The 13,073-nt window shown below is 44.1% G+C and overlaps 1 protein-coding gene across 2 annotated transcripts in view; it reads left to right on the forward strand.

Moving 5' to 3' along the window:
• Nucleotides 1-2,620: 2,620 nt before the first annotated feature.
• The window catches only part of SGPP1 (sphingosine-1-phosphate phosphatase 1), a 45,787-nt gene continuing 35,334 nt past the window's right edge, over nt 2,621-13,073 (forward strand). For both annotated transcript variants that reach the window (XM_073349884.1, XM_073349885.1), the window contains exon 1: nt 2,621-3,645. In XM_073349884.1, the coding sequence (XP_073205985.1) occupies nt 2,932-3,645 (714 nt within the window). In that variant the 5' untranslated portion in view covers nt 2,621-2,931. The remainder of the gene's footprint in view (nt 3,646-13,073) is intronic.

Here is a 13,073-nt window from a genome sequence, read left to right on the forward strand (position 1 = left end):
AAGTGTCTGGGGATTGTAGCAGTTAGCGTCATCCCTCTTTATTGCAGTGTGTAAAGTTCACAGCATAGTGATCAGGAGACAAATGGACAAAATGGTGAAGCACTAGAATGGGTTACCTGGGGAGGTGGTGGAATCTCCTTCCTTTGAGGTTTTTAAGGTCAGGCTTGACAAAGCCCTGGCTGGGACAATTTAGTTGGGGATTGGTCCTGCTTTGAGCAGGGGGTTGGACTAGATGACCTCCTGAGGTCCCTTCCAACCCTGATATTCTATTATTCTAAAACAGCCTATTCTTTTTTCTCATTCGCATTCTCTTCTCATTCTTTCAAAACTGCCTATTCTCTTTGCTTCCTGTACAGTAAAATAATCGTTGGACCTTATCTAAATAAAGTGCTACATTGGTTCATTATGTATTTTGCTGAAGACAGCTGGATTCCTGTAAGTTCCTATTGCAGAAGTAATCACTGGAATTCATGAGTGATGACTTTCTTGTAGAGAGATATTGTTAATTTTAATACTTCAGATTGCTTACTAAGAAAGTGATGTACAAGGTTCAGTACTGGAGAGCAATGTACAGACAGGGCAGATCCCAGAGCACCTGGAGTTATATGGTCCTTGCAAGATACCCTGCGAAATAAATCAGATGCTGTATTCTGCACAAGTTTCAGTCTCCAAATGGTTTTAGGCATAGACCCATGTAGAGCACGTTGCAATAGTCTAATCTTAACACTACAAAAGATGAACAACAGTGGCAAGATCTACTTCTGAAAGAAAAGGTTGCAACCTTTTTAACCTATTTAAATAAAGTAGCAATAATTTAACTGAATCCTATATCAGCTCTTCTCTTATTTTGTCCAGGATTGATGTCAGGGTAATTGTCCAATAGATATAGAAATAGGGTAGCTGGCCCCTTAAATGAGACTGAGCCCAGTTCTCCTGTTCCTGTCCAGGTTTGTCCTAATGTGGTGTACTGAGAAGGACAGAGCTGCCCCTGGGTGTTCTAAATGAGAATTCAGACAGCTGAGAAGGAGGAGTCCAGAACTGGAGCTCTGAAGCAGAGCTAGGCTGAGAGCTGCAGGGAGGTAATACCTCTGAAGTAGGTAGGGCGATGTAAAATATAAAATGTCCCGATTTTATAGGGACAGTCCCGATTCTTGCGTCTTTTTCTTACATAGGCTCCTATTACCCTCCACCCCCGTCCCAATTTTTCACACTTGCTGTCCTGTCACCCTAGAAGTGGGGAGCAGTTAGAATTCCCTAGAGAGCAATGGAGCAAGAGAAGGCAGGCGAAAGCTGACGGCAGGAAAGCAGTCAGGTCACCTACAAATTTCTCCAGGCCAGAGGGAGGGCTGAAAGCTGGGAATAGCAGAGGTAGATACCTGCTGGCTTTTTGAGCTGGAGTCAAAGCTGGAGGGCCAGAGAGGACTGAAGGCTGGGGAATAATGAAGGGGTGAGCCTAGTGGTGTCTCCACAAGAACTGGAACCACATCTGGGAAGGAAATAGGGCAGAGAAACACCCCAGGTAGAAGGGCTGGGATGAGGTAGAGTGAAAGACCCCAGCGCCACACTTGAGAGCTGGGATATGCATCGTGAGACACCCCAGGGCCATATTTGGTGTTGGACTGTTGAGACTAATATACTGTTTGCACTGCGCTGGGAAAATTATAGTAGTGGGACTTTTGATAAGAAATTAACCCCACAAAAGGGCTATTTATGTACTTCAAATGCTGTACTGAGTTTATCTGACGAACCAAGAGGGAAACTGATGCAAGGAAGGGGGCATTTGCAGGGCTGTCCTGAGGTCACCAGGGGACACGTGGGAGACAGCCTCAGGTTTACACTTCATCACACTTGCCCTTTTTGAACATTGGCACAACATTAGCACTGTTATTATTATCTCTATTACCATAGGCCCAGGACTCAGCGGTGTCAGCTCATTTTAAGATTCTCTTTGTTTGATCTAAAACCACCTGCAATCATTCCTACTGGTCTTTTTTAGAAGCTTGCCGATGAAGTGAGCTGTAGCTCACGAAAATTTATGCTCAAATAAATTGGTTAGTCTCTAAGGTGCCACAAGTCCTCCTGTTCTTTTTGTGAATACAGACTAACACGGCTGCTCCTCTGAAACCTTTATTTCATTAGGTATTCTTTGAACCAGACATCCTTCCCCCTACTGCTTACTGGGTGATGGAGGTGGGGGGTTGTGTGTCTGTGTGTGTGTGCGCGAGGGGGGAGGGCAGCTCTTCCTCATCCCTCCATACTGGGTGATGGAGGCGGTGTGGAGGGGCAGCGCTTTTCTCCCTACCCCTGCTGGGTGATGGAGATCGGGGGGGGGCGGGGGCCATCTCCTGCCTACCGAGGGGCTCAAGTTCCTCTGCCCAGTACGCACCCTCCACCCGTGAGCTTCTGTGGGCATCTCCACGTGACACTCGCGCAAGGATGAAGCAGGCAGAGTTCATTGGCCGCTCCGGCGCTCAGAAGGAAGTTGTGATTGGTCGCACTTTCTCCTAGAAGGCGGAGCCGGACGGGACGCAGCCAATCAGGAGGGCCTTCCACGCGGACGACAGAGCCGGCTTGCGCCGTGGGTGCTCTTGCCTGTCAAGCCGAAGTTTGCGCAGGCCCCGTGGCGGGAGCGCGCGGGAGAGGGAGCGCGCGACCGGGGCAAGCCGGGCTCGGCTGAGTCAGGACGGTCGCAGGCGGCAGCGGGGAGCGTAGCCGACGGGCCGGAGCGGCTGCTGCGTAGCGAGAAGGAGCAACGGCCGGGCGGGTTCCTAGGGTCGGGTAGAGGCTAAACCCGCTCCCCACTCAGGCCGCCCCCGCCGGCATAGTCCCCTCCGCCGCTTTGGGGAGTCACCCCCCCCCGGTCCCCTCAGAGAGACCCCGCCTCGCCTCGCCTCTCCCGCGAGAGACTCCCCGCAGCGCCCGGCTCCCAGCATGGCTCTGCTCCAGCGCCTGGCCCGGCTCGCTGCCTACTTGCAGGACCCGCAGAAAGTGGCCGACTTCCAGCGGCTCTGCGGGGTGGAGGGGCCTCCGGGCTGGGCCGCCTCCCTTCCCCTCGCTGAGGCGCGCGGGGAGCCGGGGCCGTTAGCCAACGGCAGCTGCCCCGCCGTGAACGGCGGCGGAGGAGGCGATGGGTGGCCCCGGCTCAGAGCCGCCGCTGGCGGGGAGAAGCGGCGCCCGAAGGGGCTGGGGAACGGGGCGATCCCCGGGGGAGCCGGCGGGGAGGGAGCCCCGCAGCAGGAGGACGGGAAGGAGCCCCAGCAGATCTGGGGGAGGAGGCAGCCGCGCCGCAACTCCCTGACCGGGGAAGCCGCCTGCCAGGAGATTGCCATCCGCAACCCCTTCCTCTATTATCTGTTCAACCTGGGCACGGAGCTGGGCAACGAGCTCTTCTACATCCTCTTCTTCCCCTTCTGCATCTGGAACCTGGACGCCTGGGTGGGCAGGAGGCTCATCATCGTCTGGGTCTGGGTTATGTACCTGGGCCAGTGCACCAAGGATGTGATCCGCTGGCCGCGGCCTGCCTCCCCTCCCGTGGTGAAGCTGGAGGTCTTCTACAACTCCGAGTACAGCATGCCCTCCACCCACGCCATGTCGGGCACTGCCATCCCTCTGGCGCTGGTCCTGCTCAGCTACGGCAGGTGGCAGGTAACCCGCGCCCCTCTTTTTCATTGCAAGATGCACTCCACTGCCTTAATGGGAGGGGTGAACTGGTTTGGATAAAATACGAAACCTGTTCCTTCCTCCCCCCCTCCCCCAAAGTAATCTGTTCTTGAAAATGAATGTGAACTGAACCTTTGGGGGGGGGGTGTCATTCAGGTAAGTGTTTAGGTATCAGGAGGGAGACTTCTAGTATTTCCAGTTTTTATTTGAATAGTAACAATGTGCACAGTGTGCTCTAAATCTCTGTCTGCCCCCCTTCTTCAGAGACTTTTTGTAGCCTCAAGTGGTTTGGGCAAACTTTGTACTAGAAGCTGATCTTTTGGCAGGCTGATTGGTTTCATTGACCGAGCAACAGGAACTTTAGAGTTCAGTGATAATCTTACTTTTGCTTCTGATTTACCACTTGTCCTTGGCATCTCCTTTAGTTTAATAATCTCTTATCTGGGTGTTGAAGATGTAAATAATCCTCCAAAGTGCTGCGCAACTATAGAAGTACTAATTTTTATCAGGAACTGACTTCTGAATCTTTTCAGGTTTGCCCTTCTCTCATCTAAATCTTAATCTCAGGTATATTGCATCTTAAATCAGCAAGGTCAAGTTTAAATGATAAATTGTTGTACTCTAGGGATAATTAGATCATGTCATGTTTTCAGTTGCAGTAGTATTGCTGAAATTTTTGCTGTTTAACATATTGCTAGAAAATTCTCTACAAATACATGATCCTCGAGTTCTCTCGCACCACTTGCAGGGGCAGGTGAGCACAAGAGTTTTTGGTGGCTTTTTTGATCATTCTTTGATAGCAAGTGTTATAGACATAAGTTTCAATGCACTGCATATTAAGTAACAGCTACGTATTTGGAGGATACAGATCTCCTATGTCCAGTTTCTGTTAAAGGGGTTGATTTCTACTTGCAACATGTTTAGCATTTTCAAACTGCTGTCTGTACTGCTTTTCATATAGCTGTATAACTTTTAAGAAGTGCAGCAAATTGCTATGAGATACTTTCTGCTTAGTGACTAAAGAACCCTTATCTTTTCAGTCAGTGCTGTTAATGATCACTGGCTATTTACTGTCATAGCATGATGCTTGTGTTTTTTTTATCTCAGTCTGTGAAATGGGTTTTCTGAAAGGAGATTGCTGGTTGAAGGTTCATAACTGGGCAAGTATGGAGTTTAAACAAAGGTTGAGATTCAAAGTGCAGTAACTAAACCTTGGTAAAAATCGATCCACTCCCAAAAGTATAGTTATTTTGGATACCTACACTTTTTTTAGCCAAAGGCCAAGTGCCTTCTACTATACACCAAGTCCCCACCCACTTGATGTGCACAGGCATCTGATAGATCAAGGTGTTAAGGTTTACTTAATTAAATATATATATATATAATTATTCAGTTATTAGTCACTGATTGTTTATAGTTTCACTATAAAGAGGTACTCTTAAAAATGGACCTTATTCAGCAACATGTGTATTCAGTCACAGTTGCTTACCTTTAGTGACAGAAAAATGTTTTATTGCCTTTAACCCCATTAGCAGTGGAGAGCTGACAGTCTGAGAATGTGAGTTGTAGTACTTTCTATATATCCTTAACAGAATAACTTACTAATGCCAGAGACACAATGTGGGTGAGGTAATATTTTATTGGACCAACTTCTGTTGGTGAGAGAGACAAGCTTTTGAGCCACACAATTCTTTTTCAGGTCAGGGAAAGGTACTCTGAGCATCACAGCTAAATGCAAGGTGGGACAGACAAGACTACAATGACACTGCATATGTTACTAATGCTAGTCAGTTATATCCATGAAAACCCTATGAAGGCAATGCTGGTAGTAATGTGTGGGAAGCAGAGTCAAGCTTGATTGTCAGAGTGACTTTACAGCCTTGGCAATCTGAGAAATAGTATTTTTACTGGTAAACTAACTACACTTGTTATGGAAACTCAAGTGATGACAAACATGGGACCCATGCTTTGGTTTGATTTGTTGTCACTATTCAGTGTAGAACCAAGCTTGACCTTTTCAATAAATCAGCATCTTTTAAATGGATTGCTCTGCAATCTCTTGATTCCATGAAAAACTTAATTTCATATGAAATTATTTGCTTGAATAGTAGAGCACACTGAAACTAAAATTTGTTCAGGATAGTATCTGTCATCTGAAGAAGTATGACCAATCAGACAAGGATGCTTCAGAAACTTTATAGAAAATTGATGCTGTGAATAAATGTGCTGGACTTCCCATAAAAGTTAGGGCAGTAACATTTAAGTAGTTTCATTGACGCTTTTAAATATATTTTTATTCTTGTTGGGGAGAGGAGTTTGATTTATGTGGAGTGGATCTCTGTGATTGGGCCTAGATATTGAGAATCTCAGCTTTGACTCGTTGTGCTTATTGTCTTATACTAGGCCTTTTATTGTAGCTTGACATCTAACCAAGGAGGATGGCAATGTTTTTTTCTTTTGAAGCCTTTTTGTGCTGCTCATGAGTGCTGGCTATAAGGATTTGCTATGAAGCAGTTTAGAGGTACTCTCTCTGCTGTACAATTGGGAGTACTGCATTCATAATAATTCCAGACTCTGCTAAAAGTTTGAACTCATGTCTCTTGTATAGTAGTGAAGTGCTCTGTTGATGGATTTTGTTGCATTACGTATTATGACTAAACTTTTTAAATAAAATGGATTTTTAGCACTGACTTCCCAAACTAATATTTCCAAAGGAATATTTAAAATTAGATTAGTGACATGAAACCATTAAACTAAATCTCTCCTGAAAACTCTCATTGTTTTCAGTGATGATGTAGCTGGTTGGTCCCAGGACTTCAAAGGCACATGGTGAGTGAGGTAATATAAGTTGGTCCAATAAAAGATATTACCTCACCCATCTTGTCTTTGAAAAACCCTACTGTTTTAAAAAACCTTGCAGAGTATTCTCACTAAGGGGTCACATCCTGCTTCCATCAAGGACAATGGCAAAACTCCTTTTGACTTCAGTTGTGCTGGATTGGGCAAAATTAGTGTATATTGTAGGGAACAACTCTGCAGAGATGCCTTTTATTCTTCAGTAGAAGAAAGTTAATAGTTTTAAAAATATTTTTGAAGTACTACTTTTTTGTATAGGTATTTTTTATGCCAATTACATAAAAACTACTCTTCTTGCTGCTACCTTCCACCAGGTGCAGTTCTTTTGCATTCATAGAATGCTGTTCTTAATGGAATTTTGTTAATTACTTTTCTCTTTAACAAATAAGTAGAGCTTGGTAAATCCTTTAGAAGTTAATGGCTTAGGCCCTTTTATTCATACAGAGTTGAAGCTTTAATTTGAAAAGAAAATTCCTGTTATCATAAGAGCCATAAGAAACATTCTAAATGTGAATCAAATATAAACTGATACACTATTGTCTGTCCTTGGATTCAGGAAGGCAACTCTAATACTTCTGCTGTTTCACATAGCCCTGTTCTACACTACGGTGTTAGGTCGGATTTAGCCGCATTGGGTCAATTTAAAGACTGCGTCCACACAACAAACTCCGTTCCGTCAACCTAAAGGGCTCTTAAAATTTACTTCTGTACTCCTCCCCGATGAGGGGAGTAGCACTAAAATGGACCTTGCTGGGTCAAATTTGGGGTAGTGCGGACGCAAATGAACGGTATTGGCCTCTGGGAGCTATCCCAGAGTGCTCCATTGTGACCGCTCTGGACAGCACTTTGAACTCTGATGTACTAGCCAGATACACAGGAAAAGCCCTGAGAACTTTTGAATTTCATTTCCTGTTTGGTCAGTGTGGTGAACTCAGCAGCACAGGTGACCATGCAGTCCCCGCCGACTCGTAGAGTGTAGAATGTTTCTACGCTCACCCTATCATCTCCGTCCCTGATGTTATCGCAGATTAGAAGACAAAAAAAATGCACTTGCAATAACATGTTTTCAGTTTTACATGCAGTCCTCCCACACTGATAGGGCACAGTTTAATGCATGGAGGTATTCAGTAGTAGAGGCCAGGAAAGAATTAAGTGAGCGTGAAGAGTGGAGGCAGGACATGATGCTGAGGCTAATGGGGGAGCAAAGGGACATGATAAAGAGTCTGTTGGGGGAGCAGGAAAGCCAACAAGAGCACAGACCCCCGCTGCATCCACTGTATAACCGCCTCCCCATGTTCCATAGCCTCCTCACCCAGACGCTCAAGAATGCATGAAACTGGTTTTCATAGCCTCTCTGATGTGCAGCGCACCTTGCTGTGCTCTTCTAATTGCCCTGGTGTCTGGCTGCTGAAAATCAGACACCAGGCAATTTTCCTCAACCTCCCACCCCGCCATAAATGTCTCCCGCTTACTCTCACAGATATTATGGAGCACATAGCAAGCAACAAAGGGAATGTTGGTTGCGCTGAGGTCTGACCAACAGCGCCAGCGAGCTTTTAAACGTCCAAAGGCACATTCTACCACCATTCTGCACTTGCTCAGTCTGTAGTTGAACAGCTCCTTACTACTGTCCAGGCTTCATGAGCCATGGGAGCAAAGGGTAGGCTGGGGTAGGTGCAACTGCACGGTGCTGCCGGCTGGGAGAGCAGCCTGCGGTAGAAGCCTCCAGCTTGCAGGAGAGCAGAGTTGCAGCGGAAGTGGTGGAGCCGTACACCATGCCCTGGAGGTTGCTAGGAGACGGGCAGGGAAGACGTTCCCCGAACCCCTGGCCAAGCTACATGTCTGATGAGGACAGCTACCAGTCCTACTGCACCGTCTGCTGCAGAGTTGCAGGAGAGCAGAGTTGCAGTGGAAGCGGTGGAGCTGTACATCATGGATGAGGACGGCTAGCCGTCCTACTGCACCATCTGCTGCGAAGGCACCCAGGAGCTGCTGCTGTGTAGCAATGCCAGCTGCTGCAGGTGCTTCTGTGTCAAATGCTTGGAGGCCCTGGTAGGGCAAGGTACCTCGGCCAAGGCAAAAGAGCAAGAGCCCTGGAGCTGTTACATGTGTCAACCACAGAAGTGCTCTGGGGTGTTACAGTGCCAACCGGACTGGAATGTATGGCTGCAAGACTTCTTCACCAGCGACAAAGGACAGGAATATGATGCACCTAAAATCTAAAAAGGCCCACGCATTTCAGAGTCACTACCCTTGATAACAGAACCTCAATGATTGCATTGGCTACTTGAGTCACAGCAGCCCCCTACAGTAGTCTTGCTCACAACAGCAGCAGTGACAGTGAGCTGAGCGGGCTCCATGCTTGCCATGGTATGGTGTCTGCACAGGTAACCCAGGAAAAAAGGCGTGAAACAATTGTCTGCCGTTGCTTTCACGGAGGGAGGGGCGACTGACGACGTGTACCCCAAAGCACCCGCAACAATATTTTTGCCCTATCAGGCATTGGGAGCTTAACCCAGAATTCCAATGGGTGGTAGGAACTGTGGGATAGCTACCCACAGTGCACCGCTCCATAAGTCGATGCTAGCCATGTTAGTGAGGATGCAGTCCACCGAATTAATGTGCTTAATGTGGACATATGCAATCGACTGTCTAATAGACTTCTATAAAACCAACCTAATTTTGTAGTGTAGACATACCAATAGTTACCCATAAAGTACGGGTGGGACATAAATAAAACACTGGTTCCCGTCACTACTCTGGAAATAGTGGATTAATTTAAATTACCACTTGGGAGAGCTTTGAGCAACAGGGGACCGCAGTAGTAGTAGTCCCCATCTTTTGTGTGTTAAAGCTGAAAAGTGTAGTATTCTATTTTGGTTTATTATTGACAGGACTCAAAGATCTCTACCTAGAGTGTGACATATGGAGCCCTAATCTATGGTCTGCAAATACCCCACATTTTACCATATTTCTTGAATTCTTTTGCACAACCGGAGAGACCTTGAAGTATTCTTGTTTCCAAAAGAACAGTATTGATCTTTTAGCAGCAAGAAAAAAAAACTGTTTTGATAATACTTCATTATAGTTAACTGTTCTGTCCTCCTTGTAATATGACTTTAATTGATACTTATTTTGAGACTATATAGAAACTTGACTAATGAGCTCTCTATTTCAGCTATACCGGATTATGTTGACAAAATTCCTTCATTTTATTAAATTGTTTACTAAGGTGGAAAAACCCACAAACTTTATAATTTTACTTGGTGCCTTTGAGACACAAAGCAGATGCAATCTATCCATGGAAATTTAGATCCACTATTGTGGATATTAATACAATAGATGATGAAAATTGTAAAGAAAACTAATTAACTGGAAATAAGGGTGTCATGGATTTTTTTTAAAGGTGTATTCCCTTGTTCCTATCAAGATGTACATTCACACACCTTTTTCTAAATATATGATTTTTACCACAGTAAAAAAAATATAGGCACTCTCTACTCTTTAACCAATCTTCAATATTTTAAATATTATAAAGTGCCATGGGGGTAAGAGGTAATGTAAAAGCACTGTATGATGTAAACAGTTAACTGACATCTGATAAAATTTTCAAGAACTTTAGAGAGTTGCCTTAAAATTGCCTTAAAACAAAGGCAAGAGTCGGCTTCTGTCTTTAGCAGATTCCTTAGTCTGATTGCCTTCCTTTTAATCTAATCATTCTTCCTTAACTTTCCTGTAAATTATTGAAGTGTAATTCTTGTGAATTTTGATAAATGATTTAATTACTAATCATAGTAGTTGGTGAGCCAGATAAATTGAACCATTAAAATGTTGATTGAGTTTTCAATTGTAACCTTGTTTTGAACATTGTATTGTGTTATATTTGATTAGCTTAAGGGAACTACAAATAAAATGAGTGATATATTTACTTCACATTTGTTTGCTTATTCTTTTACTAAATCCTTAAAAGCACCCTAGATTTGTTCCTCTTGAAATTTCAGTGCAGGAGAACAACTTAGTTAAGAGTTAAAGGTAAATACATTGAATAACTGTGTATTTTTAATTGACTAAAATCCTATCACCACTACATAAGTTATATACTACATTCTCTTCACTTTGCTATTAGTGCTTTGGCACACAATTTGAGGGAGTTCTCAGTAATAGGAACATTTCTACCCAGCAGGATCATATTTATCCTGTAATGTCAGATGAAATAACTGATGCAGTTGTCAGGTTCTCAGGATCATGTTTAATTTATAAATTCACAGATAAAAATACTCAAATCTCATTGAAGATTGACCATATACTGTACATGCAAATAAGCTCCTTACATTCTATTTCTTGAACATTTTATGAAATACATTCAATAATGTATATTCAAATGTGTGTATTAGTAGACTAATGGTAGAACAGCCAGTAAAACTACAAATCATAGAGGTTTGTATCTATAAATTGACACCAATTGCAACTTCTTTACTTGGTAAATTATCCATAGCCTCATTATGTATAACAAAGCAAACATTGTTTTAATTTCAAATTGTCAGTCAGATCACATTTGATCAGTCCTTAGTTTTTTAAAAAACTAAATAAATTAAATAAAAAAATTTGCGCACACATCTTGTCATATTCTCATGACTTTGTAGGGTTGGCACAAATATGTAGTTAATATTTTCAGGGCTTGTCTACTAAAAACTGTAGTGAAGGGTGCAGTATTTTGCCATATTACTTGATTAAGAGATTTTGACAAAACGTATGATTTCTTTAAGGTCTTGAGAAATGTTTTGTATTAACAATTATAGATGCCCTTCATAAGGTTTGCACCTCGTAATCTTGTAAAGATAATGTAACAGTTCTTCCTTCCCTGTCATCACTAATAATCTTCTCATAAGCTTTCCTTGCCTGAATTATTTTCTGGAGTCTTATCTTGAGACTGATGCCCAGAGATGCTGAGCATCCAAAGGCACTTGGCACCCAGCAAGTTCCCATATTTACCCATATCTTGTAAATACCTTGATTCAGATAATGTCTCACTCTGGAAAGCATAGAGTAAATTTTTTTTTATAAATGAGTTATTAGTTATGTGGTTCACAGATCCATGACTCAGTTATGTGCAGCCTTGGAGGCGGAACAAACCTGGCAGTAAGGGAGATGTCTGTCCACCACAGAGAAACCACCAGATTTCATCATCCTCTTTAGGTTATGTCTACACTGCAGTTAAAAACTTGTAGTTGGCCTGTGCCAGCTGACTTGGAGTCATGGGGCTTGGACTAAGGGGCTATTTAACAGAGGTGTAGATGTTTGGGCTCAGGTTTACAGTCTAGGCTCTAGACCCTGCAAGGGGCAGAGGGTGCCAGAGCTTGGGTTCTGAGCCTGAACATCTGCACCACAATTAAACAGCCCCAAGACAGAGTCAGCTGGCACAGGCCAGCCCCAGGGTTTTAATTGCAGTGTAGACATACCCTTAAACTGCAGGCAGGCAGACCTGCTACAGAACATATATAAAGAAGTGGAGGTGTGCAGGCAGGCAGACCTGCTACAGAACATATATAAAGAAGTGGAGGTGAGGGAGGAGACAGCTGAAATTCTTGAGGCTCTGCTATTGTCAGCAGAGGCTATCCCCCTTTCTGTCCCTCCCCTCCTTGCTCATCTGTGTGGAATGCATCATGGGTAAGAAGCGAGAGAAAGCTGGACGTTGTCTTTTTTTTCCATAGATATTAAGGTCAGAAGGGACCATTATGATCATCTAGTCTGATCTCTTGCACAATGCAGTCCACTGAATCTCACCCACCCACTCCTGCAATAAACCTCTCACCTATGTCTGAGCTATTGAAGTCCTCAAATCATGGTTTAAAGACTTCAAGGTGCAGAGAATCCTCCAGCAAGTGACCTGTGCCCCACGCTGCAGAGGAAGGCAAAAAGCCCCCAGGGCCTCTTCCAATCTGCCCTGGGGGAAAATTCCTTCCCAACCCCAAATATGGCGATCAGCTGAACCCTGAGCATGTGGGCAAGATTCACCAGTCAGATACCCAGGAAAGAATTCTCTGTAGTAACTCAGATCCCACCCCATCTAACATTCCATCACAGGCCATTGGGCCTATTTACCATGAATAGTTAAAGATCAATTAATTGCCAGAATCATGTTGTCCCATCATACTATCTCCTCCATAAACTTATCAAGTTTAATCTTTAAGCTAGATGGGTCTTTTGCCTCCAGTGCTTCCCTTGGAAGGCTGTTCCAGAACTTCACTTCTCTGATGGTTAGAAACCTCGGTCTAATTTCAAGTCTAAACTTCCTGATGGCCATTTTATATCCATTTGTTCTTGTGTCCACACTGGTACTGAGCTTAAATAATTCCTCTCCCTCCCTGGTATTTATCCCTCTGATATATTTATAGAGCAATCATATCTCCCCTCAGCCTTCTTTTAGTTAGGCTAAACAAGCCAAGCTCCTTGAGTCTCCTTTCATAAGACAAAAAGAGTACTTGTGGCACCTTAGAGACTAACCAATTTATTTGAGCATAAGCTTTCGTGAGCTACAGCTCACTTCGTCGGATGCA

The sequence above is a fragment of the Lepidochelys kempii genome, chromosome 6, assembly GCF_965140265.1.
Source record: "Lepidochelys kempii isolate rLepKem1 chromosome 6, rLepKem1.hap2, whole genome shotgun sequence".
In the NCBI taxonomy this organism is placed as follows: Eukaryota; Metazoa; Chordata; order Testudines; family Cheloniidae; genus Lepidochelys; species Lepidochelys kempii.